At 35.1% G+C, this 26,419-nt stretch overlaps 1 protein-coding gene and 2 long non-coding RNA genes across 8 annotated transcripts in view; 2 read left to right on the top strand and 1 right to left on the bottom strand.

Annotated features, from left to right (window-relative positions):
* On the top strand, positions 1–15,240 carry LOC125764382 (uncharacterized). The gene is made up of 4 exons (XR_007418456.1): positions 1–86; positions 9,214–9,403; positions 9,928–10,299; positions 13,277–15,240. It is a non-coding gene; the product is annotated as an uncharacterized LOC125764382 (long non-coding RNA).
* Positions 111–8,220, top strand: LOC125764384 (uncharacterized). The gene is made up of 3 exons (XR_007418459.1): positions 111–268; positions 4,903–5,807; positions 8,128–8,220. It is a non-coding gene; the product is annotated as an uncharacterized LOC125764384 (long non-coding RNA).
* A 5,377-nt stretch (positions 15,241–20,617) lies between the features above and the next one.
* Positions 20,618–26,419, bottom strand: part of LOC125764278 (furin-like protease 2) — a 365,455-nt gene continuing 359,653 nt past the window's right edge. For all 6 annotated transcript variants that reach the window (XM_049428341.1, XM_049428340.1, XM_049428342.1 and 3 more), the window contains one exon: positions 20,618–23,536. In XM_049428341.1, coding sequence (XP_049284298.1) covers positions 23,165–23,536 — 372 coding nt within the window. In that variant the 3' untranslated portion in view covers positions 20,618–23,164. The remainder of the gene's footprint in view (positions 23,537–26,419) is intronic.

Below are 26,419 nucleotides of genomic sequence, written 5' to 3'. Positions count from 1 at the left end.
TCCTCGAATAACTTCTGGCACAGACATCTGAGGGCAAGACCGTCGAAGAAGAAAATGTAGCCCTTGATGTCATTTATCGACCACAGGTTATAAATTGGCGATCTGTTGGATACCGACCGAGTTATAGGGAAAACTTGGTGCAAAAATGAGGAAAATTTTACATTTTCTCAAACAGGGTAGGGAACTCGAATAACTTCTGGCACAGACATCTGAGGGCATGGCCGTTCAAGAAGAAAATGTAGCCATTGGTGCCATCTATCGACCACAGGTTGAAGATTGGCGATCCGTTGGATACCGACCGAGTTACAGGCAAAACTTGGTGCAAAAATGAGGAAAATTTTATATTTTCTCAAACAGGATAAGGAACTTGGTTCCTCGAATAACTTCTGGCACAGACATCTGAGGGCATGGCCGTCCAAGAACATAATGTAGCCATTGGTGCCATCTATCGACGACAGGTTAAAGATTGGCGATCTGTTGGATACTGATCGAGTTATAAGCAAAACTTGATGCAAAAATGAACCTTTTGAAATTTTCAAATTTTTATATTTGTTTTATTTTTATGTGATTTTTTATTTTTGTTTGTAAATTTAAGCATTATTTGAGTGAAAATAAACTTATTGTCACCAATTGGCATTAAAATTAATCAATTTAAATTTTTTTGCAAAATTGCTCAAAAAAATGGCAAGGGGTAAGCCTTATGAAATTTTCGAGTGGAAATTTTTTTTAAATTTTTTCTGATCTTTTATTCTTTTTTTAATTTAAAGCAATATTTAAGTGAAAAGAAACTTACTGCAACAAATTCCCATTAAAATATATGACATTTTTCAATTTTGCTAAATTACTCAAAAATGAGGAAAATTTTACATTTTCTCAAACAGGGTAAGGAACTTGATTCCTCGAATAACTTCTGGCACAGCAGATGAGGGCATGGCCGTCCAAGAAGAAAATGTAGCCATTGGTGCCATCTATCGACCACAGGTTAAAGATTGGCGATCCGTTGGATACCGACCGAGTTATAGGCAAAACTTGGTGCAAAAATGAACCATTTGAAATTTTCAAATTTTTGTATTTTTTTTTATTTTTTTCTGATTTTTTTTTAATTTAAAGCATTATTTGAGTGAAAATAAACTTATTGGCCAAATGGCATTAAAATTAATCAATTTAAATTTTTTTGCAAAATTTCTCAAAAAAATGGCAAGGGGTAAGCCTTATGAAATTTTCGAGTGGAAATTTTTTTTTAAATTTTTTCTGATTTTTTATTCTTTTTTTAACTTAAAGCAATATTTAAGTGAAAAGAAACTTACTGCAACAAATTCCCATTAAAATATATGACATTTTTCAATTTTGCTAAATTACTCAAAAATGAGAAAAATTTTACATTTTCTCAAACAGGGTAAGGAACTTGATTCCTCGAATAACTTCTGGCACAGGCATATGAGGGCATGGCCGTCCAAGAAGAAAATGTAGCCATTGGTGCCATCTATCGACCACAGGTTAAAGATTGGCGATCCGTTGGATACCAACCGAGTTACAGGCAAAACTTGATGCAAAAATGAGGAAAATTTTACATTTTCTTAAACAGGGTAAGGAACTTGATTCCTCGAATAACTTCTGGCACAGACATCTGAGGGCATGGCCGTCCAAGAAGAAAATGTAGCCATTGGTGCCATCTATCGACCACAGGTTAAAGATTGGCGATCCGTTGGATACCGACCGAGCTATAGGCAAAACTTGATGCAAAAATGAGGAAAATTTTACATTTTCTCAAACAGGGTAAGGAACTTGATTCCTCGAATAACTTCTGGCACAGACATCTGAGGGCATGGCCGTGCAAAAAGAAAATGTAGCTATTGGTGCCATCTATCGACCACAGGTTAAAGATTGGCGATCCGTTGGATACCGACCGAGTTATAGGCAAAACTTGATGCAAAAATGAACCATTTGAAATTTTCAAATTTTTATATTTTTTTTTAATTTTTTCTGATTTTTTTTAATTTAAAGCATTATTTGAGTGAAAATAAACTTATTGGCCAATTGGCATTAAAATTAATCAATTTAATTTTTTTTGCAAAATTTCTCAAAAAAATGGCAAGGGGTAAGCCTTATGAAATTTTCGAGTAGAAATTTTTTTTGAAATTTTTTCTGATATTTTATTCTTTTTTTAATTTAAAGCAATATTTAAGTGAAAAGAAACTTACTGCAACAAATTCCCATTAAAATATATGACATTTTTCAATTTTGCTAAATTACTCAAAAATGAGGAAAATTTTACATTTTCTCAAATAGGGTAAGGAACTTGATTCCTCGAATAACTTCTGGCACATGCATATGAGGGCATGGCCGTCCAAGAAGAAAATGTAGCCATTGGTGCCATCTATCGACCACAGGTTAAAGATTGGCGATCCGTTGGATACCGACCGAGTTACAGGCAAAACTTGGTGCAAAAATGAGGAAAATTTTATATTTTCTCAAACAGGGTAAGGAACTTGGTTCCTCCAATAACTTCTGGCACAGACATCTGAGGGCATGGCCGTCCAAGAAGATAATGTAGCCATTGGTGCCATCTATCGACCACAGGTTAAAGATTGGCGATCCGTTGGATACCGACCGAGTTACAGGCAAAACTTTGTGCAAAAATGAGGAAAATTTTATATTTTCTCAAACAGGGTAAGGAACTTGGTTCCTCCAATAACTTCTGGCACAGACATCTGAGGGCATGGCCGTCCAAGAAGAAAATGTAGCCATTGGTACCACCTATTGACCACAGGTTAAAGATTGGCGATCCGTTGGATACCAACCGAGTTATAGGCAAAACTTGATGCAAAAATGAATCCTTTGAAATTTTCAAATTTTTATTTTTTTTTTAATTTTTATCTAATTTTTTATTATTTTTTTTAATTTAAAGCATTATTTGAGTGAAAATAAACGTATTGGCACCAATTGGCATTAAAATTAATCAATTTAATTTTTTTTGCAAAATTTCTCAAAAAAATGGTAAGGGGTAAGCCTTATGAAATTTTCGAGTGGAAATTTTTTTTGAATTTTTTTCTGATTTTTTATACTTTTTTTAATTTAAAGTAATATTTAAGTGAAAAGAAACTTACTGCAACAAATTCCCAATAAAATATATGACATTTTTCAATTTTGCTAAATTACTCAAAAATGAGGAAAATTTTATATTTTCTCAAACAGGGTAAGGAACTTGATTCCTCAAATAACTTCTGGCACAGGCATATGAGGGCATGGCCGTCCAAGAAGAAAATGTAGCCATTGGTGCCATCTATCGACCACAGGTTAAAGATTGGCGATCCGTTGGATACCGACCGAGTTACAGGCAAAACTTGGTGCAAAAATGAGGAAAATTTTATATTTTCTCAAACAGGGTAAGGAACTTGGTTCCTCCAATAACTTCTGGCACAGACATCTGAGGGCATGGCCGTCCAAGAAGAAAATGTAGCCATTGGTGCCATCTATCGACCACAGGTTAAAGATTGGCGATCCGTTGGATACCGACCGAGTTACAGGCAAAACTTTGTGCAAAAATGAGGAAAATTTTATATTTTCTCAAACAGGGTAAGGAACTTGGTTCCTCGAATAACTTCTGGCACAGACATCTGAGGGCATGGCTGTCCAAGAAGAAAATGTAGCCATTGGTACCACCTATCGGCCACAGGTTAAAGATTGGCGATCCGTGTGATACCAACCGAGTTATAGGCAAAACTTGATGCAAAAATGAATCTTTTGAAATTTTCAAATTTTTATATTTTTTTTATTTTTATCTGATTTTTTATAATTTTTTTTAATTTAAAGCATTATTTGAGTGAAAATAAACTTATTGGCACCAATTGGCATTAAAATTAATCAATTTATTTTTTTTTGCAAAATTTCTCAAAAAAATGGTAAGGGGTAAGCCTTAAGAAATTTTCGAGTGGAAATTTTTTTTTAAATTTTTTCTGATTTTTTATTCTTTTTTTAATTTAAAGCAATATTTAAGTGAAAAGAAACTTACTGCAACAAATTCCCATTAAAATATATGACATTTTTCAATTTTGCTAAATTACTCAAAAATGAGGAAAATTTTACATTTTCTCAAACAGGGTAAGGAACTTGATTCCTCGAATAACTTCTGGCACAGGCATATGAGGGCATGGCCGTCCAAGAAGAAAATGTAGCCATTGGTGCCATCTATCGACCACAGATAAAGATTGGCGATCTGTTGGATACTGATCGAGTTATAGGCAAAACTTGATGCAAAAATGAACCTTTTGAAATTTTCAAATTTTTATATTTGTTTTATTTTTATCTGATTTTTTTTTAGGGACGGCCCGGTGGTGTATTTGATAAACGGCGCCAGTCCACACGGCCGGACCGGGTTCAAATCCCATCCGTACCGTCTCCCCGTAGCATGGACTGACTATCCTGCTACGTGTTAAAATAAGTCTTGATACGGCCAGGCCGTTCTAACCAATAAAAAAAAAATCTGATTTTTTATTTTTGTTTGTAAATTAAAGCATTATTTGAGTGAAAATAAACTTATTGTCACCAATTGGCATTAAAATTAATCAATTTAATTTTTTTTGCAAAATTTCTCAAAAAAATGGCAAGGGGTAAGCCTTATGAAATTTTCGAGTGGAAATTTTTTTTGAATTTTTTTCTGATTTTTTATTCTTTTTTTAATTTAAAGCAATATTTAAGTGAAAAGAAACTTACTGCAACAAATTCCCATTAAAATATATGACATTTTTCAATTTTGCTAAATTACTCAAAAATGAGGAAAATTTTACATTTTCTCAAATAGGGTAAGGAACTTGATTCCTCGAATAACTTCTGGCACAGGCATATGAGGGCATGGCCGTCCAAGAAGATAATGTAGCCATTGGTGCCATCTATCGACCACAGGTTAAAGATTGGCGATCCGTTGGATACCGACCGAGTTACAGGCAAAACTTGGTGCAAAAATGAGGAAAATTTTATATTTTCTCAAACAGGGTAAGGAACTTGGTTCCTCCAATAACTTCTGGCACAGACATCTGAGGGCATGGCCGTCCAAGAAGAAAATGTAGCCATTGGTGCCATCTATCGACCACAGGTTAAAGATTGGCGATCCGTTGGATACCGACCGAGTTACAGGCAAAACTTTGTGCAAAAATGAGGAAAATTTTATATTTTCTCAAACAGGGTAAGGAACTTGGTTCCTCCAATAACTTCTGGCACAGACATCTGAGGGCATGGCCGTTCAAGAAGAAAATGTAGCCATTGGTACCACCTATTGACCACAGGTTAAAGATTGGCGATCCGTTGGATACCAACCGAGTTATAGGCAAAAGTTGATGCAAAAATGAATCCTTTGAAATTTTCAAATTTTTATTTTTTTTTAATTTTTATCTAATTTTTTATTATTTTTTTTAATTTAAAGCATTATTTGAGTGAAAATAAACGTATTGGCACCAATTGGCATTAAAATTAATCAATTTAATTTTTTTTGCAAAATTTCTCAAAAAAATGGTAAGGGGTAAGCCTTATGAAATTTTCGAGTGGAAATTTTTTTTTAAATTTTTTCTGATTTTTTATTCTTTTTTAAATTTAAAGCAATATTTAAGTGAAAAGAAACTTACTGCAACAAATTCCCAATAAAATATATGACATTTTTCAATTTTGCTAAATTACTCAAAAATGAGGAAAATTTTATATTTTCTCAAACAGGGTAAGGAACTTGATTCCTCAAATAACTTCTGGCACAGGCATATGAGGGCATGGCCGTCCAAGAAGAAAATGTAGCCATTGGTGCCATCTATCGACCACAGGTTAAAGATTGGTGATCCGTTGGATACCGACCGAGTTACAGGCAAAACTTTGTGCAAAAATGAGGAAAATTTTATATTTTCTCAAACAGGGTAAGGAACTTGATTCCTCGAATAACTTCTGGCACAGACATCTGAGGGCATGGCTGTCCAAGAAGAAAATGTAGCCATTGGTACCACCTATCGGCCACAGGTTAAAGATTGGCGATCCGTGTGATACCAACCGAGTTATAGGCAAAACTTGATGCAAAAATGAATCTTTTGAAATTTTCAAATTTTTATATTTTTTTTATTTTTATCTGATTTTTTATAATTTTTTTTAATCTAAAGCATTATTTGAGTGAAAATAAACTTATTGGCACCAATTGGCATTAAAATTAATCAATTTATTTTTTTTTGCAAAATTTCTCAAAAAAATGGTAAGGGGTAAGCCTTATGAAACTTTCGAGTGGAAAGTTTTTTTTAAATTTTTTCTGATTTTTTATTCTTTTTTTAATTTAAAGCAATATTTAAGTGAAAAGAAACTTACTGCAACAAATTCCCATTAAAATATAAGACATTTTTCAATTTTGCTAAATTACTCAAAAATGAGGAAAATTTTACATTTTCTCAAACAGGGTAAGGAACTTGATTCCTCGAATAACTTCTGGCACAGGCATATGAGGGCATGGCCGTCCAAGAAGAAAATGTAGCCATTGGTGCCATCTATCGACCACAGATAAAGATTGGCGATCTGTTGGATACTGATCGAGTTATAGGCAAAACTTGATGCAAAAATGAACCTTTTGAAATTTTCAAATTTTTATATTTGTTTTATTTTTATCTGATTTTTTTTTAGGGACGGCCCGGTGGTGTATTTGATAAACGGCGCCAGTCCACAAGGCCGGACCGGGTTCAAATCCCATCCGTACCGTCTTCCCGTAGCATGGACTGACTATCCTGCTACGTGTTAAAATAAGTCTTGATACGGCCAGGCCGTTCTAACCAATAAAAAAAAAAATCTGATTTTTTATTTTTGTTTGTAAATTAAAGCATTATTTGAGTGAAAATAAACTTATTGTCACCAATTGGCATTAAAATTAATCAATTTAATTTTTTTTGCAAAATTTCTCAAAAAAATGGCAAGGGGTAAGCCTTATGAAATTTTCGAGTGGAAATTTTTTTTTAAATTTTTTCTGATTTTTTATTCTTTTTTTAATTTAAAGCAATATTTAAGTGAAAAGAAACTTACTGCAACAAATTCCCATTAAAATATATGACATTTTTCAATTTTGCTAAATTACTCAAAAATGAGGAAAATTTTATATTTTCTCAAACAGGGTAAGGAACTTGATTCCTCAAATAACTTCTGGCACAGGCATATGAGGGCATGGCCGTCCAAGAAGAAAATGTAGCCATTGGTGCCATCTATCGACCACAGGTTAAAGATTGGCGATCCGTTGGATACCGACCGAGTTACAGGCAAAACTTGGTGCAAAAATGAGGAAAATTTTATATTTTCTCAAACAGGGTAAGGAACTTGGTTCCTCCAATAACTTCTGGCACAGGCATATGAGGGCATGGCCGTCCAAGAAGAAAATGTAGCCATTGGTGCCATCTATCGACCACAGGTTAAAGATTGGTGATCCGTTGGATACCGACCGAGTTACAGGCAAAACTTTGTGCAAAAATGAGGAAAATTTTACATTTTCTCAAACAGGGTAAGGAACTTGGTTCCTCGAATAACTTCTGGCACAGACATCTGAGGGCATGGCCGTCCAAGAAGAAAATGTAGCCATTGGTGCCATCTATCGACCACAGATAAAGATTGGCGATCTGTTGGATACTGACCGAGTTATAGGCAAAACTTGATGCAAAAATGAACCTTTTGAAATTTTCGAATTTTTAAATTTGTTTTATTTTTTTCTGATTTTTATTTTTGTTTGTAAATTAAAGCATTATTTGAGTGAAAATAAACTTATTGTCACCAATTGGCATTAAAATAAATCAATTTAATTTTTTTTGCAAAATTTCTCAAAAAAATGGTAAGGGGTAAGCCTTATGAAATTTTCGAGTGGAAATTTTTTTTTAAATTTTTTCTGATTTTTTATTCTTTTTTTAATTTAAAGCAATATTTAAGTGAAAAGAAACTTACTGCAACAAATTCCCATTAAAATATATGACATTTTTCAATTTTGCTAAATTACTCAAAAATGAGGAAAATTTTACATTTTCTCAAACAGGGTAAGGAACTTGGTTCCTCCAATAACTTCTGGCACAGACATCTGAGGGCATGGCCGTCCAAGAAGAAAATGTAGCCATTGGTGCCATCTATCGACGACAGGTTAAAGATTGGCGATCTGTTGGATACCGACCGAGTTATAGGCAAAACTTGGTGCAAAAATGAGGAAAATTTTACATTTTCTCAAACAGGGTAAGGAACTCGAATAACTTCTGGCACAGACATCTGAGGGCATGGCCGTCCAAGAAGAAAATGTAGCCATTGGTACCATCTATCGACCACAGGTTAAAGATTGGCGATCCGTTGGATACCGACCGAGTTATAAGCAAAACTTGGTGCAAAAATGAGGAAAATTTTACATTTTCTCAAACAGGGTAAGGAACTTGATTCCTCGAATAACTTCTGGCACAGGCATATGAGGGCATGGCCGTCCAAGAAGATAATGTAGCCATTGGTGCCATCTATCGACCACAGGCTAAAGATTGGCGATCTGTTGGATACTGACTTAGTTATAGGCAAAGCTTGATACAAAAATGAACCCTTTGAAATTTTCAAATTTTTATATTTGTTTTATTTTTATCTGATTTTTTATTTTTGTTTGTAAATTAAAGCATTATTTGAGTGAAAATATACATATTGTCACCAATTGGCATTAAAATTAATCAATTTAATTTTTTTGCAAAATTTCTCAAAAAAATGGCAAGGGGTAAGCCTTATGAAATTTTCGAGTGGAAATTTTTTCTTAATTTTTTTCTGATTTTTTATTCTTTTTTTAATTTAAAGCAATATTTAAGTGAAAAGAAACTTACTGCAACAAATACCCATTAAAATATATGACATTTTTCAATTTTGCTAAATTACCCAAAAATGAGGAAAATTTTATATTTTCTCAAACAGGGTAAGGAACTTGGTTCCTCCAAAAACTTCTGGCACAGACATCTGAGGGCATGGCCGTCCAAGAACATAATGTAGCCATTGGTACCACCTATCGACCACAGGTTAAAGATTGGCGATCCGTTGGATACCAACCGAGTTATAGGCAAAACTTGATGCAAAAATGAGGAAAATTTTACATTTTCTCAAACAGGGTAAGGAACTTGGTTCCTCGAATAACTTCTGGCACAGACATCTGAGGGCAAGACCGTCCAAGAAGAAAATGTAGCCCTTGATGTCATTTATCGACCACAGGTTATAAATTGGCGATCTGTTGGATACCGATCGAGTTATAGGCAAAACTTGGTGCAAAAATGAGGAAAATTTTACATTTTCTCAAACAGGGTAAGGAACTTGGTTCCTCGAATAACTTCTGGCACAGACATCTGAGGGCATGGCCGTCCAAGAACATAATGTAGCCATTGGTACCACCTATCGACCACAGGTTAAAGATTGGCGATCTGTTGGATACCGACCGAGTTATAGGCAAAAGTTGATGCAAAAATGAAACTTTTGAAATTTTCAAGTTTTTATATTTTTTTTATTTTTTTCTGATTTTATATATTTTTTTTAATTTAAATCATTATTTGAGTGAAAATAAACTTATTTGCCCCAATTGGCATTAAAATAAATCAATTTAATTTTTTTTGCAAAATTTCTCAAAAAAATGGCAAGGGGTAAGCCTTATGACATTTTCGAGTGGAAATTTTTTTAAATTTTATTTTCTGATCTTTTATTCTTTTTTAATTTAAAGAAATATTTAAGTGAAAAGAAACTTACTGCAACAAATTCCCATTAAACTATATGACATTTTTCAATTTTGCTAAATTACTCAAAAAGGAGGAAAATTTTACATTTTCTCAAACAGGGTATGGAACTTGGTTCCTCGAATAACTTCTGGCACAGACATCTGAGGGAATGGCCGTCCAACAGCATAATGTAGCCATTGGTACCACCTATCGACCACAGGTTAAAGATTGGCGATCCGTTGGATACCAACCGAGTTATAGGCAAAACTTGATGCAAAAATGAGGAAAATTTTACATTTTCTCAAACAGGGTAAGGAACTTGGTTCCTCCAATAACTTCTGGCACAGACATCTGAGGGCATGGCCGTCCAAGAAGATAATGTAGCCATTGGTGCCATCTATCGACGACAGGTTAAAGATTGGCGATCTGTTGGATACCGACCGAGTTATAGGGAAAACTTGGTGCAAAAATGAGGAAAATTTTACATTTTCTCAAACAGGGTAGGGAACTCGAATAACTTCTGGCACAGACATCTGAGGGCATGGCCGTTCAAGAAGAAAATGTAGCCATTGGTGCCATCTATCGACCACAGGTTGAAGATTGGCGATCCGTTGGATACCGACCGAGTTACAGGCAAAACTTGGTGCAAAAATGAGGAAAATTTTATATTTTCTCAAACAGGATAAGGAACTTGGTTCCTCGAATAACTTCTGGCACAGACATCTGAGGGCATGGCCGTCCAAGAACATAATGTAGCCATTGGTGCCATCTATCGACGACAGGTTAAAGATTGGCGATCTGTTGGATACTGATCGAGTTATAAGCAAAACTTGATGCAAAAATGAACCTTTTGAAATTTTCAAATTTTTATATTTGTTTTATTTTTTTCTGATTTTTTATTTTTGTTTGTAAATTAAAGCATTATTTGAGTGAAAATAAACTTATTGTCACCAATTGGCATTAAAATTAATCAATTTAATTTTTTTTGCAAAATTGCTCAAAAAAATGGCAAGGGGTAAGCCTTATGAAATTTTCGAGTGGAAATTTTTTTTTTAAATTTTTTCTGATCTTTTATTCTTTTTTTAATTTAAAGCAATATTTAAGTGAAAAGAAACTTACTGCAACAAATTCCCATTAAAATATATGACATTTTTCAATTTTGCTAAATTACTCAAAAATGAGGAAAATTTTACATTTTCTCAAACAGGGTAAGGAACTTGATTCCTCGAATAACTTCTGGCACAGCAAATGAGGGCATGGCCGTCCAAGAAGAAAATGTAGCCATTGGTGCCATCTATCGACCACAGGTTAAAGATTGGCGATCCGTTGGATACCGACCGAGATATAGGCAAAACTTGGTGCAAAAATGAACCATTTGAAATTTTCAAATTTTTATATTTTTTTTTAATTTTTTCTGATTTTTTTTTAATTTAAAGCATTATTTGAGTGAAAATAAACTTATTGGCCAAATGGCATTAAAATTAATCAATTTAAATTTTTTTGCAAAATTTCTCAAAAAAATGGCAAGGGGTAAGCCTTATGAAATTTTCGAGTGGAAATTTTTTTTTAAATTTTTTCTGATTTTTTATTCTTTTTTTAACTTAAAGCAATATTTAAGTGAAAAGAAACTTACTGCAACAAATTCCCATTAAAATATATGGCATTTTTCAATTTTGCTAAATTACTCAAAAATGAGAAAAATTTTACATTTTCTCAAACAGGGTAAGGAACTTGATTCCTCGAATAACTTCTGGCACAGGCATATGAGGGCATGGCCGTCCAAGAAGAAAATGTAGCCATTGGTGCCATCTATCGACCACAGGTTAAAGATTGGCGATCCGTTGGATACCGACCGAGTTACAGGCAAAACTTGGTGCAAAAATGAGGAAAATTTTATATTTTCTCAAACAGGGTAAGGAACTTGGTTCCTCCAATAACTTCTGGCACAGACATCTGAGGGCATGGCCGTCCAAGAAGAAAATGTAGCCATTGGTGCCATCTATCGACCACAGGTTAAAGATTGGCGATCCGTTGGATACCGACCGAGTTACAGGCAAAACTTTGTGCAAAAATGAGGAAAATTTTACATTTTCTCAAACAGGGTAAGGAACTTGGTTCCTCGAATAACTTCTGGCACAGACATCTGAGGGCATGGCCGTCCAAGAAGAAAATGTAGCCATTGGTACCACCTATTGACCACAGGTTAAAGATTGGCGATCCGTTGGATACCAACCGAGTTATAGGCAAAACTTGATGCAAAAATGAATCCTTTGAAATTTTCAAATTTTTATTTTTTTTTAATTTTTATCTAATTTTTTATTATTTTTTTTAATTTAAAGCATTATTTGAGTGAAAATAAACGTATTGGCACCAATTGGCATTAAAATTAATCAATTTAATTTTTTTTTGCAAAATTTCTCAAAAAAATGGTAAGGGGTAAGCCTTATGAAATTTTCGAGTGGAAATTTTTTTTTAAATTTTTTCTGATTTTTTATTCTTTTTTTAATTTAAAGTAATATTTAAGTGAAAAGAAACTTACTGCAACAAATTCCCAATAAAATATATGACATTTTTCAATTTTGCTAAATTACTCAAAAATGAGGAAAATTTTATATTTTCTCAAACAGGGTAAGGAACTTGATTCCTAAAATAACTTCTGGCACAGGCATATGAGGGCATGGCCGTCCAAGAAGAAAATGTAGCCATTGGTGCCATCTATCGACCACAGGTTAAAGATTGGCGATCCGTTGGATACCAACCGAGTTACAGGCAAAACTTGATGCAAAAATGAGGAAAATTTTACATTTTCTTAAACAGGGTAAGGAACTTGATTCCTCGAATAACTTCTGGCACAGACATCTGAGGGCATGGCCGTCCAAGAAGAAAATGTAGCCATTGGTGCCATCTATCGACCACAGGTTAAAGATTGGCAATCCGTTGGATACCGACCGAGTTATAGGCAAAACTTGATGCAAAAATGAGGAAAATTTTACATTTTCTCAAACAGGGTAAGGAACTTGATTCCTCGAATAACTTCTGGCACAGACATCTGAGGGCATGGCCGTCCAAGAAGAAAATGTAGCCATTATAGTACATAAGTTAAATTTTCTCTTTCTTTTCTTTTTTAATAAACATTTTTACAAAAAAAAAAAAAAAAAAAAAAAAATTGGTGCCATCTATCGACGACAGGTTAAAGATTGGCGATCTGTTGGATACCGACCGAGTTATAGGCAAAACTTGATGCAAAAATGAGGAAAATTTTACATTTTCTCAAACAGGGTAAGGAACTTGGTTCCTCCAAAAACTTCTGGCACAGACATCTGAGGGCATGGCCGTCCAAGAACATAATGTAGCCATTGGTACCACCTATCGACCACAGATTAAAGATTGGCGATCCGTTGGATACCAACCGAGTTACAGGCAAAACTTGATGCAAAAATGAGGAAAATTTTACATTTTCTTAAACAGGGTAAGGAACTTGATTCCTCGAATAACTTCTGGCACAGACATCTGAGGGCATGGCCGTCCAAGAAGAAAATGTAGCCATTGGTGCCATCTATCGACCACAGGTTAAAGATTGGCGATCCGTTGGATACCGACCGAGTTATAGGCAAAACTTGATGCAAAAATGAGGAAAATTTTACATTTTCTCAAACAGGGTAAGGAACTTGGTTCCTCGAATAACTTCTGGCACAGACATCTGAGGGCATGGCCGTGCAAGAAGAAAATGTAGCTATTGGTGCCATCTATCGACCACAGGTTAAAGATTGGCGATCCGTTGGATACCGACCGAGTTATAGGCAAAACTTGATGCAAAAATGAACCATTTGAAATTTTCAAATTTTTATATTTTTTTTTAATTTTTTCTGATTTTTTTTAATTTAAAGCATTATTTGAGTGAAAATAAACTTATTGGCCAATTGGCATTAAAATAAATCAATTTAATTTTTTTTGCAAAATTTCTCAAAAAAATGGCAAGGGGTAAGCCTTATGAAATTTTCGAGTAGAAATTTTTTTTGAAATTTTTTCTGATTTTTTATTCTTTTTTTAATTTAAAGCAATATTTAAGTGAAAAGAAACTTACTGCAACAAATTCCCATTAAAATATATGACATTTTTCAATTTTGCTAAATTACTCAAAAATGAGGAAAATTTTACATTTTCTCAAATAGGGTAAGGAACTTGATTCCTCGAATAACTTCTGGCACATGCATATGAGGGCATGGCCGTCCAAGAAGAAAATGTAGCCATTGGTGCCATCTATCGACCACAGGTTAAAGATTGGCGATCCGTTGGATACCGACCGAGTTACAGGCAAAACTTGGTGCAAAAATGAGGAAAATTTTATATTTTCTCAAACAGGGTAAGGAACTTGGTTCCTCCAATAACTTCTGGCACAGACATCTGAGGGCATGGCCGTCCAAGAAGAAAATGTAGCCATTGGTGCCATCTATCGACCACAGGTTAAAGATTGGCGATCCGTTGGATACCGACCGAGTTACAGGCAAAACTTTGTGCAAAAATGAGGAAAATTTTATATTTTCTCAAACAGGGTAAGGAACTTGGTTCCTCCAATAACTTCTGGCACAGACATCTGAGGGCATGGCCGTCCAAGAAGAAAATGTAGCCATTGGTACCACCTATTGACCACAGGTTAAAGATTGGCGATCCGTTGGATACCAACCGAGTTATAGGCAAAACTTGATGCAAAAATGAATCCTTTGAAATTTTCAAATTTTTATTTTTTTTTAATTTTTATCTAATTTTTTATTATTTTTTTTTAATTTAAAGCATTATTTGAGTGAAAATAAACGTATTGGCACCAATTGGCATTAAAATTAATCAATTTAATTTTTTTTGCAAAATTTCTCAAAAAAATGGTAAGGGGTAAGCCTTATGAAATTTTCGAGTGGAAATTTTTTTTTAAATTTTTTCTGATTTTTTATTCTTTTTTTAATTTAAAGTAATATTTAAGTGAAAAGAAACTTACTGCAACAAATTCCCAATAAAATATATGACATTTTTCAATTTTGCTAAATTACTCAAAAATGAGGAAAATTTTATATTTTCTCAAACAGGGTAAGGAACTTGATTCCTAAAATAACTTCTGGCACAGGCATATGAGGGCATGGCCGTCCAAGAAGAAAATGTAGCCATTGGTGCCATCTATCGACCACAGGTTAAAGATTGGCGATCCGTTGGATACCAACCGAGTTACAGGCAAAACTTGATGCAAAAATGAGGAAAATTTTACATTTTCTTAAACAGGGTAAGGAACTTGATTCCTCGAATAACTTCTGGCACAGACATCTGAGGGCATGGCCGTCCAAGAAGAAAATGTAGCCATTGGTGCCATCTATCGACCACAGGTTAAAGATTGGCGATCCGTTGGATACCGACCGAGTTATAGGCAAAACTTGATGCAAAAATGAGGAAAATTTTACATTTTCTCAAACAGGGTAAGGAACTTGATTCCTCGAATAACTTCTGGCACAGACATCTGAGGGCATGGCCGTCCAAGAAGAAAATGTAGCCATTATAGTACATAAGTTAAATTTTCTCTTTCTTTTCTTTTTTAATAAACATTTTTACAAAAAAAAAAAAAAAAAAAAAAATTGGTGCCATCTATCGACGACAGGTTAAAGATTGGCGATCTGTTGGATACCGACCGAGTTATAGGCAAAACTTGATGCAAAAATGAGGAAAATTTTACATTTTCTCAAACAGGGTAAGGAACTTGGTTCCTCCAAAAACTTCTGGCACAGACATCTGAGGGCATGGCCGTCCAAGAACATAATGTAGCCATTGGTACCACCTATCGACCACAGGTTAAAGATTGGCGATCCGTTGGATACCAACCGAGTTATAGGCAAAACTTGATGCAAAAATGAGGAAAATTTTACATTTTCTCAAACAGGGTAAGGAACTTGATTCCTCGAATAACTTCTGGCACAGACATCTGAGGGCATGGCCGTGCAAGAAGAAAATGTAGCTATTGGTGCCATCTATCGACCACAGGTTAAAGATTGGCGATCCGTTGGATACCGACCGAGTTATAGGCAAAACTTGATGCAAAAATGAACCATTTGAAATTTTCAAATTTTTATATTTTTTTTTAATTTTTTCTGATTTTTTTTAATTTAAAGCATTATTTGAGTGAAAATAAACTTATTGGCCAATTGGCATTAAAATAAATCAATTTAATTTTTTTTGCAAAATTTCTCAAAAAAATGGCAAGGGGTAAGCCTTATGAAATTTTCGAGTAGAAATTTTTTTTGAAATTTTTTCTGATTTTTTATTCTTTTTTTAATTTAAAGCAATATTTAAGTGAAAAGAAACTTACTGCAACAAATTCCCATTAAAATATATGACATTTTTCAATTTTGCTAAATTACTCAAAAATGAGGAAAATTTTACATTTTCTCAAACAGGGTAAGGAACTTGATTCCTCGAATAACTTCTGGCACATGCATATGAGGGCATGGCCGTCCAAGAAGAAAATGTAGCCATTGGTGCCATCTATCGACCACAGGTTAAAGATTGGCGATCCGTTGGATACCGACCGAGTTACAGGCAAAACTTGGTGCAAAAATGAGGAAAATTTTATATTTTCTCAAACAGGGTAAGGAACTTGGTTCCTCCAATAACTTCTGGCACAGACATCTGAGGGCATGGCCGTCCAAGAAGAAAATGTAGCCATTGGTGCCATCTATCGACCACAGGTTAAAGATTGGCGATCCGTTGGATACCGACCGAGTTACAGGCAAAACTTTGTGCAAAAATGAGGAAAATTTTATATTTTCTCAAACAGGGTAAGGAACTTGGTTCCTCCAATAACTTCTGGCACAGACATCTGAGGGCATGGCCGTCCAAGAAGAAAATGTAGCCATTGGTACCACCTATTGACCACAGGTTAAAGATTGGCGATCCGTTGGATACCAACCGAGTTATAGGCAAAAGTTGATGCAAAAATGAATCCTTTGAAATTTTCAAATTTTTATTTTTTTTTAATTTTTATCTAATTTTTTATTATTTTTTTTAATTTAAAGCATTATTTGAGTGAAAATAAACGTATTGGCACCAATTGGCATTAAAATTAATCAATTTAATTTTTTTTGCAAAATTTCTCAAAAAAATGGTAAGGGGTAAGCCTTATGAAATTTTCGAGTGGAAATTTTTTTTTAAATTTTTTCTGATTTTTTATTCTTTTTTTAATTTAAAGTAATATTTAAGTGAAAAGAAACTTACTGCAACAAATTCCCAATAAAATATATGACATTTTTCAATTTTGCTAAATTACTCAAAAATGAGGAAAATTTTATATTTTCTCAAACAGGGTAAGGAACTTGATTCCTCAAATAACTTCTGGCACAGTCATATGAGGGCATGGCCGTCCAAGAAGAAAATGTAGCCATTGGTGCCATCTATCGACCACAGGTTAAAGATTGGCGATCCGTTGGATACCGACCGAGTTACAGGCAAAACTTTGTGCAAAAATGAGGAAAATTTTATATTTTCTCAAACAGGGTAAGGAACTTGGTTCCTCGAATAACTTCTGGCACAGACATCTGAGGGCATGGCTGTCCAAGAAGAAAATGTAGCCATTGGTACCACCTATCGGCCACAGGTTAAAGATTGGCGATCCGTGTGATACCAACCGAGTTATAGGCAAAACTTGATGCAAAAATGAATCTTTTGAAATTTTCAAATTTTTATATTTTTTTTATTTTTATCTGATTTTTTATAATTTTTTTTAATTTAAAGCATTATTTGAGTGAAAATAAACTTATTGGCACCAATTGGCATTAAAATTAATCAATTTATTTTTTTTTGCAAAATTTCTCAAAAAAATGATAAGGGGTAAGCCTTAAGAAATTTTCGAGTGGAAATTTTTTTTTAAATTTTTTCTGATTTTTTATTCTTTTTTTAATTTAAAGCAATATTTAAGTGAAAAGAAACTTACTGCAACAAATTCCCATTAAAATATATGACATTTTTCAATTTTGCTAAATTACTCAAAAATGAGGAAAATTTTACATTTTCTCAAACAGGGTAAGGAACTTGATTCCTCGAATAACTTCTGGCACAGGCATATGAGGGCATGGCCGTCCAAGAAGAAAATGTAGCCATTGGTGCCATCTATCGACCACAGATAAAGATTGGCGATCTGTTGGATACTGATCGAGTTATAGGCAAAACTTGATGCAAAAATGAACCTTTTGAAATTTTCAAATTTTTATATTTGTTTTATTTTTATCTGATTTTTTTTTAGGGACGGCCCGGTGGTGTATTTGATAAACGGCGCCAGTCCACACGGCTGGACCGGGTTCAAATCCCATCCGTACCGTCTCCCCGTAGCATGGACTGACTATCCTGCTACGTGTTAAAATAAGTCTTGATACGGCCAGGCCGTTCTAACCAATAAAAAAAAAAATCTGATTTTTTATTTTTGTTTGTAAATTAAAGCATTATTTGAGTGAAAATAAACTTATTGTCACCAATTGGCATTAAAATTAATCAATTTAATTTTTTTTGCAAAATTTCTCAAAAAAATGGCAAGGGGTAAGCCTTATGAAATTTTCGAGTGGAAATTTTTTTTGAATTTTTTTCTGATTTTTTATTCTTTTTTTAATTTAAAGCAATATTTAAGTGAAAAGAAACTTACTGCAACAAATTCCCATTAAAATATATGACATTTTTCAATTTTGCTAAATTACTCAAAAATGAGAAAAATTTTACATTTTCTCAAATAGGGTAAGGAACTTGATTCCTCGAATAACTTCTGGCACAGGCATATGAGGGCATGGCCGTCCAAGAAGATAATGTAGCCATTGGTGCCATCTATCGACCACAGGTTAAAGATTGGCGATCCGTTGGATACCGACCGAGTTACAGGCAAAACTTGGTGCAAAAATGAGGAAAATTTTATATTTTCTCAAACAGGGTAAGGAACTTGGTTCCTCCAATAACTTCTGGCACAGACATCTGAGGGCATAGCCGTCCAAGAAGAAAATGTAGCCATTGGTGCCATCTATCGACCACAGGTTAAAGATTGGCGATCCGTTGGATACCGACCGAGTTACAGGCAAAACTTTGTGCAAAAATGAGGAAAATTTTATATTTTCTCAAACAGGGTAAGGAACTTGGTTCCTCCAATAACTTCTGGCACAGACATCTGAGGGCATGGCCGTCCAAGAAGATAATGTAGCCATTGGTGCCATCTATCGGCCACAGGTTAAAGATTGGCGATCCGTTGTATACCAACCGAGTTATAAGCAAAACTTGATGCAAAAATGAACCTTATGAAATTTTCAAATTTTTATATTTGTTTTATTTTTTTCTGATTTTTTATTTTTGTTTGTAAATTAAAGCATTATTTGAGTGAAAATAAACTTATTTGCACCAATTGGCATTAAAATTAATCAATTTAATTTTTTTTGCAAAATTTCTCAAAAAAATGGCAAGGGGTAAGCCTTATGAAATTTTCGAGTGGAAATTTTTTTTTTCAATTTTTTTCTGATTTTTTATTCTTTTTTTAATTTAAAGCAATATTTAAGTGAAAAGAAACTTACTGCAACAAATTCCCATTAAAATATATGACATTTTTCAATTTTGCTAAATTACTCAAAAATGAGGAAAATTTTACATTTTCTCAAACAGGGTAAGGAACTTGGTTCCTCGAATAACTTCTGGCACAGACATCTGAGGGCATGGCCGTCCAAGAAGAAAATGTAGCCATTGGTGCCATCTATCGACCACAGGTTAAAGATTGGCGATCCGTTAGATACCGACCGAGTTATAGGGAAAACTTGGTGCAAAAATGTGCCTTAGTAGATTGACAAGTTTATAGATTTTTTCAGTTTTTTTTTATTTTATATTTTTTTTTTATTTAAAGCATTGTTTGAGTGAAAAGGAACTTATTGCAACAATTTCGCATTGTAATAAATCAATTTATAAAATTTTGCTAAGTTTCCCAAAAAAATGTAAGGCTGTTAGCCTTAGTAAATTTTCATAATTTTAGATTTTTTTTAATTTTTTTTTAGTATTTGTTACTCATTTTTTATTTAAAGCATTATTTGAGTGAAAAGAATCTTGTTTCAACTCATGTTTATTAAACGTTTCGTTTCAATTAACTCTTGTTTCAACTCACTCGCACATTTTCGTTTCATCTCACGTATTTACTCTTTTTGCTACTCGACTCTCCACGGCTACATGCTTACACTCATGAGTGAGTCGCTAAAACTCCTCGCGATGAGTGAACGAAACTCGTTCAATACAACGTTTCAACTCACTACCTCACTCTTACTCACTTTGCACATCTCTATTCCGATCATACCGCGGCGTTTGTCGTTTATACACTTTTCTTCGCATGGAACTGAATCGTTTCGTTTCTTCCCTTTGCATACAGATGGGCCAGCTGATGACGGAATCGCACAAATCGCTAAGCGAAGACTTCGAAGTGTCCTGCTACGAGTTGGATCTGCTCGTCGAGGGTACGATTGGGGCACGTGGCGTGCTCGGAACGCGGATGACCGGTGGCGGTTTCGGCGGTTGTACGGTGACGCTGGTGGAACGGGCTGCCCTGGCCGATGTGGTGAAAGAGATGGACACGATCTATTCGCGCAAAACGGGCGGCAAATATCGGGCTCGGTTTTATTTAGCCCAACCCGGCAACGGTGCCCGCTCGTTCGAACTGAGTGAGTATCTGCGATAGGGAAAAGCGATAGATCCCCCCGTGGTGTCAACAGACAATATACAAAGCCATTCCATGCCATTTTGGCAAACGCGATAGAAACAAAATGAAGTTGTGAAATAAACGTTCCTTACCTTACCATTACCTGGGCGTTGCACCATTTTCTTTGGATTCTTTCCATTTTTATTAAATATTTTAAAGAAAAGAAAAGTCATGATTTGATTGGGTTGTTTCCATTTTATTCATTCTTTTTTTTTACAAAAACAAGTTGAACATTTTGTCATGCACTTTCGCAGTGTACAGCTGTGTGTTACTCGCTTTGCTTCTTGCCAGGTTTTTTGTTCTCTCCACACAGTACGAACCTGGTTCTAGCTTTTCCTCCCTTTTTTGCGTGTACACGAAGCGTGTACATGCTTTTGGCTTATGTATGTTTGTTTCCGATGCAATTTTCATATCCCCCTTCCCTCCCCCCCCCCCCCCCCCAAAATCCGCACTTTCCTGTCTCCACTCGGTCCATTTTCCCATCCTTTTTTCGTTGGCATTCCAATTTTCCTACACTTTTCTTTCATGGCGTTTAACAACTATGTTTGTTTGCTTGTTTTTCTTTAATAAGTTCACACCTCATGGGTGTGTTACTCTTTCCTATTTTGTGTGCTATTTGTTTTGCATCAGTTTTGATTCTTCTGTGTTTTGTCTGTCTTCAGCTAAAAGCTGAGCGTTTTGTTTGATTTTGTTTCATTACCGCCCTTCTGACACACCGCAACACGTGTGTTTGCTTGTTCGGGTTCTGTTCTGTTGTTTTGTCGCTAGTGCAAAATTGTTTCAGTATTAGTTTTGTGTTTCGTGTTTCGTTTACGTTTATTTATCTGGTTGACTTAAAAAATAATTAAATTTTACCTAGTATAACACCATATCACCCCTGTTTTCATGTTGTTTTTTTTTGTTTTACTTCCCACTGCTTTTTGCCAATGCGTTTTCGAACGTTCGTTACCACTACCGACGCTTTTGATTTGTGTCCGTGTGGGCTGTGTGTGTGTTTAATGCGAGTGTTTTCACGTTGCTACAACGTTGCCCTTTTTTCCCTTACCTTTTTCTTTTAGAGGAAAAATATCACCCAACTGTATCCGTTACTCTGTTTTCCTGTTTCGGGGCTCATTTTCCATTTGTTCGTTTCTCCTTTACACACTTACACTTCTAATGGGCCTTTTTTTTGAATGGGATTTTTTTTTTGCTATACACAATGCTCAACATTTTGCAGCCGAGGCGGGGGTTGTTTAAAAAGAGTTTGATTTTTACCTTTCGCTTGTCGCTTTTTAGCTACCTTTTTTCTCACCTTTCCCTGTGCCCCTTCGCTTCGCATCCCCTTTAGGCGTTTTGCTGCCGTTCTGCATAGACGGTTTTTGGTTGTGTTTTTTTTCAAAATAAAAAAAATATGTATAGTTCAATATATATCTATTTTAAAGTATGTATATATGTATATGTATATATATATAATATTCCCTAGCTTCTTTCAATCTTTTACCTCCCGTATTTTTGCTCCTTTCGCGCGACAGTTTCTTTTCCCGTTTTTTTTTGTTCTCCACATGATTTCCCATTCTAAACCTTGTGTTTTGAGTTCGTTCGTTTGCTACCCACTTTCTGTTAACCATTAGTCACGCAAATGCACGCAATCACACGCAATATTCAATCAGAGCGCAGAATGAAACTACGAAAGAATTATTAATAAGCTTAGAAGGGTTAATTATAACTACCAAGAAATTGGGTAAATATGAAGTACATATAAACAAAAGAAAGAAAAGACAGAAAAAAAGAAAGAAAAAGCAAATATAAATATAAAAAAAACAAAAGAAACACAAAATGGTTTGCAAGCAATAAGGAAATAGACAAGATCAAACGAAAAAGTGTTTAAAAAAGTAAGTAAAGAAATAAATCATACAAACGAAGTTAGTGTTTTGTAAGCTTAGAAAAAAAATTTCACAAAAATTGCATTAATCTTACTTTAAAAAACTCATACATTCACACGCACAATTACAAACTCACACAAATGCACGTACCATCCCGTTGGTTGGCTGCAAATGCAAGGAACCACGAAATATATGCGAAAAGATGTTTTGTTTTATAATTTTAATAAAAAAAAAAAACAGTATTTGTATAGAGCATTTTTGTTTTGTTTTGTGGGAAAATTCCTGTGGAGAAAAACAACTCAACGAAGCATAATTTACGTGGCTCACACTGACCACATGAAACAGTGGCGCGAAGTTCTTAAAATGATTTAAAATTAACTACTGATGAATTGCTGTCGCGATGTGGAGGTCGTGTGTGTGGGTGTGCGTTGGCCAGTTCCGGTCGGCCTGTTTGAGAATGGCCGCGGTTTATCTGCCATACTGTGCCCATACGCGGTGGTCACAGGCATCGCGGGTTCGGTTCTGGTTCCGTTTCGCTTGATGTTCGCTTTTCATGTCCGGGGGGAGGGACGTTCCTCCCAGGAAGCTGCTATTGGGAAAATTTTTCAACACGCACACACGCGCGTGCAAACACGGTCGGCACACTAAAGTGTTCCTCCAGCACGGACATTCTCATGCAAACAGACGCACCTTTCCGCACCCATCATCCGTGTCAGACACCTCGTTCGCATATACGATGGGTGGATGTATGCGTGGGTGGAGGAGCAAAGGGGAAACGGTAACCGCGAGAGGACGTTGGAAAGGGAGGTGTAAAATTATGTTCATTCCGGCTTCTAAATTCATCCGTGGGTGTGTGATGCCTAGGTCCGTGCGGTAGCCGCATACCGGAACGTCCTTTTCCCTCGGGCAGCGTTGGCGGGCGCCATTGCTGCGGTTGACCTCCGGCTGTCAAAACGTCCTCCACGTTGTTGCTGCTCGTCTTCCTCGTCCTGCTCCTCCTCTCCGGCCAGCGTTTGCCTGGTCGGTTCGGCCCCACCACCGTACGCATCGTCATCATCGTCCTCCTCGTCGTCCTCGTCGTCCTCCTCCTCGTCGCCATTATTTACAATTGGTTCCAGTAAATCATCGCCATCGGCCGGTATCGATATCCTCGTGGTTCGGCTACCGCCCGACGGTGGTTTCTTGCCTAATTTATTATACTTAATTCCAGTGTACATCGTTTGGCTACGCTTCTGCTTGCGACCGGAACAATTTGATCGATGCGATGCGTGGAGAGTTTGCGGTTTCGAGCGGCATTTGTTTGATTTGTTTTCGTTTGTTTCATCGATTGGCGGATGAAGGAACGATGAAAAGAAGAAATAAAAGAAAAACAGAAAAAAAGAAACATTAATATTATATTGTAAATGGGTTAAAAATGATCGTTTGATTACTAATTGCAAAACAGTTTAAACTGGAGCATTAGATTAGCGATGGGGTCAGTAACGAAACAGATGAAACAATTCCTTTGGCAAATTGATGCTTATTAATCAGGCTATAAAGTTGTGTCGTTTTATGATAAATTAAGCACCAGAATTATTTATACATAAAACAGTGGATGGTGGATTGAACGATCATTCCACCTGATAACGTCTTTAAATTTTGATGTATTGCGGTTGTAATAACTTTTGCTTCAAGATTTTCTATGCTGTTTATAGCAAGGAAGACTTCTTTTAAAAATATGTGCTAATTTATGACGTTCCAACGAAATTGATTAGATTGTTTTAGTCCTTTTTAGTTTAACAACTAATCACCTCTGAACAACCATAATTAAGTACAGATATTCCGTAAAGTGTTTTTAACCTGCGCACACGGACTGACTGTTTAACACGACGCACCGCTCTCGCTCTCTAAAGTGTGCGGTGCGCTTAAGGTAGCTCCACACGGAGCGCTACACACAGGAGCGATTGTGCGTTGCGCTCCCAGAAGCGAAGTTTCACACCACAAGGAGCGCTGCACGCAGGAGCGATTCCTGCGATACAGCTACCTCTTTTTCCCATAAGCTGTGCGGGAGCGCCCACAATAAGACGACCGGAGCGATTGAAATACCTCTTTTGCTCTTGACCCACTAGCCTTATTAAATTTTCAAATGTTTATAATATTTTTTATTTTTTTCTAATTTCTTATTTTTTTATTTAAAGCATTATTTGAGTGAAAAGAAACTTATTGCAACAAATTGGCACTAAAATAAATCAATTTATAAAATTTTGCTAAAAAAGGCAAGGCTATAGCCTTAGGAAATTTTCAAATTTTTTGAATTTTTTTATTTATTTTTTGTTTTTTTATTCTTTTCTTCTTTTTTAAAAGAAGGCTTTAGCCTTATTTGAGTGAAAAGAAACTTATTGTAACAATTTCGCCTCAAAATAAAACAAATTTTTAAATTTTTCCAAATTGCTCAAAAAAATGGCAAGGGGTAAGCCTTATGAAATTTTCGAATTGATTTTTTTTTTGTTATTTTTTATTCTTTTCTTCTTTTAAAGCATTATATGAGTGAAAAGAAACTTGTTGCAGCATTAAAATATGTAACATTTATAAATTTTGCTATATTACTTTTTAAAAAAGTCTAAGGCTATACACCCTTATCAGATTGGCATATTTATAGAAACATCTGAGACATCTATACAGACACACAGACATCTGAGGGCATGGCCGTCCAAGAAGACCATGGCCGTCCAAGAAGTGCCATCTATCGACCACAAGTTAAAGATTGGAGATTCGTTACATACCGACTTAGTTATGGGCAAAACTTGATGCAAAAATGAACCTTTTGAAATTTTCAAATTTTTATATTTCTTTATATTTTTTTCTGATTTTTTATTATTTTTTTTAATTTAAAGCATTATTTGAGTGAAAATAAACTTATTGGCACCAATTGGCATTAAAATTAATCAATTTAATTTTTTTTGCAAAATTTCTCAAAAAAATGGCAAGGGGTAAGCCTTATGAAATTTTCGAGTTGAAATTTTTTTTTATTTTTTTTTCTGATTTTTTATTCTTTTTTTAATTTAAAGCACTATTTAAGTGAAAAGAAACTTACTGCTACAAATTCCCATTAAAATATACGACATTTTTCAATTTTGCTAAAATATTCAAAACTGAGGAAAATTTTACATTTTCTCAAACAGGGTAAGGAACTTGGTTCCTCGAATAACTTCTGGCACAGACATCTGAGGGCATGGCCGTCCAAGAAGAAAATGTAGCCATTGGTGCCATCTATCGACCACAGGTTAAAGTTTGGCGATCTGTTGGATACCGACCGAGTTATAGGCAAAACTTGATGCAAAAATGAACCTTCTGAAATTTTCAAATTTTTATATTTTTTTTTATTTATATACGGGTTTTTATGATTATATATATATTTTTTTTAATTTAAAGCATTATTTGAGTGAAAATAAACTTATTTGCACCAATTGGCATTAAAATAAATCAATTTAAAATTTTTGGCAAAATTTCCATAAAAGAACGTAAGGCTATAGGGTAGGCTATAGGCTATAGGCCTTAGGAAATTTTCAAATGGGAGCGCATCGCCCAATCGCTCCTGTGTTTAGCGCTCCTTGTGGTGCGAAACTTCGCTTCTGGGAGCGCAACGCACAATCGCTCCTGTGTGTAGCGCTCCGTACGGAGCTACCTTTTTTTCGCGTGGGCTGCGCGCACAATAAGGTGAGCGGAGCGATTGAGGTACCTCTTTCGCTCGTGACCCAACGCTAAATGTGATTTCAAGCTGTACACGTGTACACAGCGTTGGCTATACTGCTACGTGTAACTGACGTTACCTCTTTGCTGGGATGCTCTCTTGTTGTTTTGGTAAAATGATCGAAAAATGAACCCTCAACACCAAGAGAGCATCCATGGAGGAAGGTAACATTTGTTTCTAAAGTCCTCACAGGTGGGAAAGGGACCGATATATAAAACAGTGAGATGGCGAACGATAGTTGATGTTACCTCTTAGCTGGGATGCTCTCTTGTTGTTTTGAATTTAAAAAGTGGCCGTTTGGCAAAACAAAAATTCCAAACGCATTTTGCTAGCAAATCTGACAAACATGGTTTCTGCATTTTGCAAATGTAGACAAACTTTTTAT

This window comes from Anopheles funestus, chromosome 2RL (assembly GCF_943734845.2).
Source record: "Anopheles funestus chromosome 2RL, idAnoFuneDA-416_04, whole genome shotgun sequence".
In the NCBI taxonomy this organism is placed as follows: Eukaryota; Metazoa; Arthropoda; class Insecta; order Diptera; family Culicidae; genus Anopheles; species Anopheles funestus.
The sequence above is the reverse complement of the archived record's forward strand: the minus strand, read 5'-3'. Positions and strand labels throughout refer to the sequence as shown.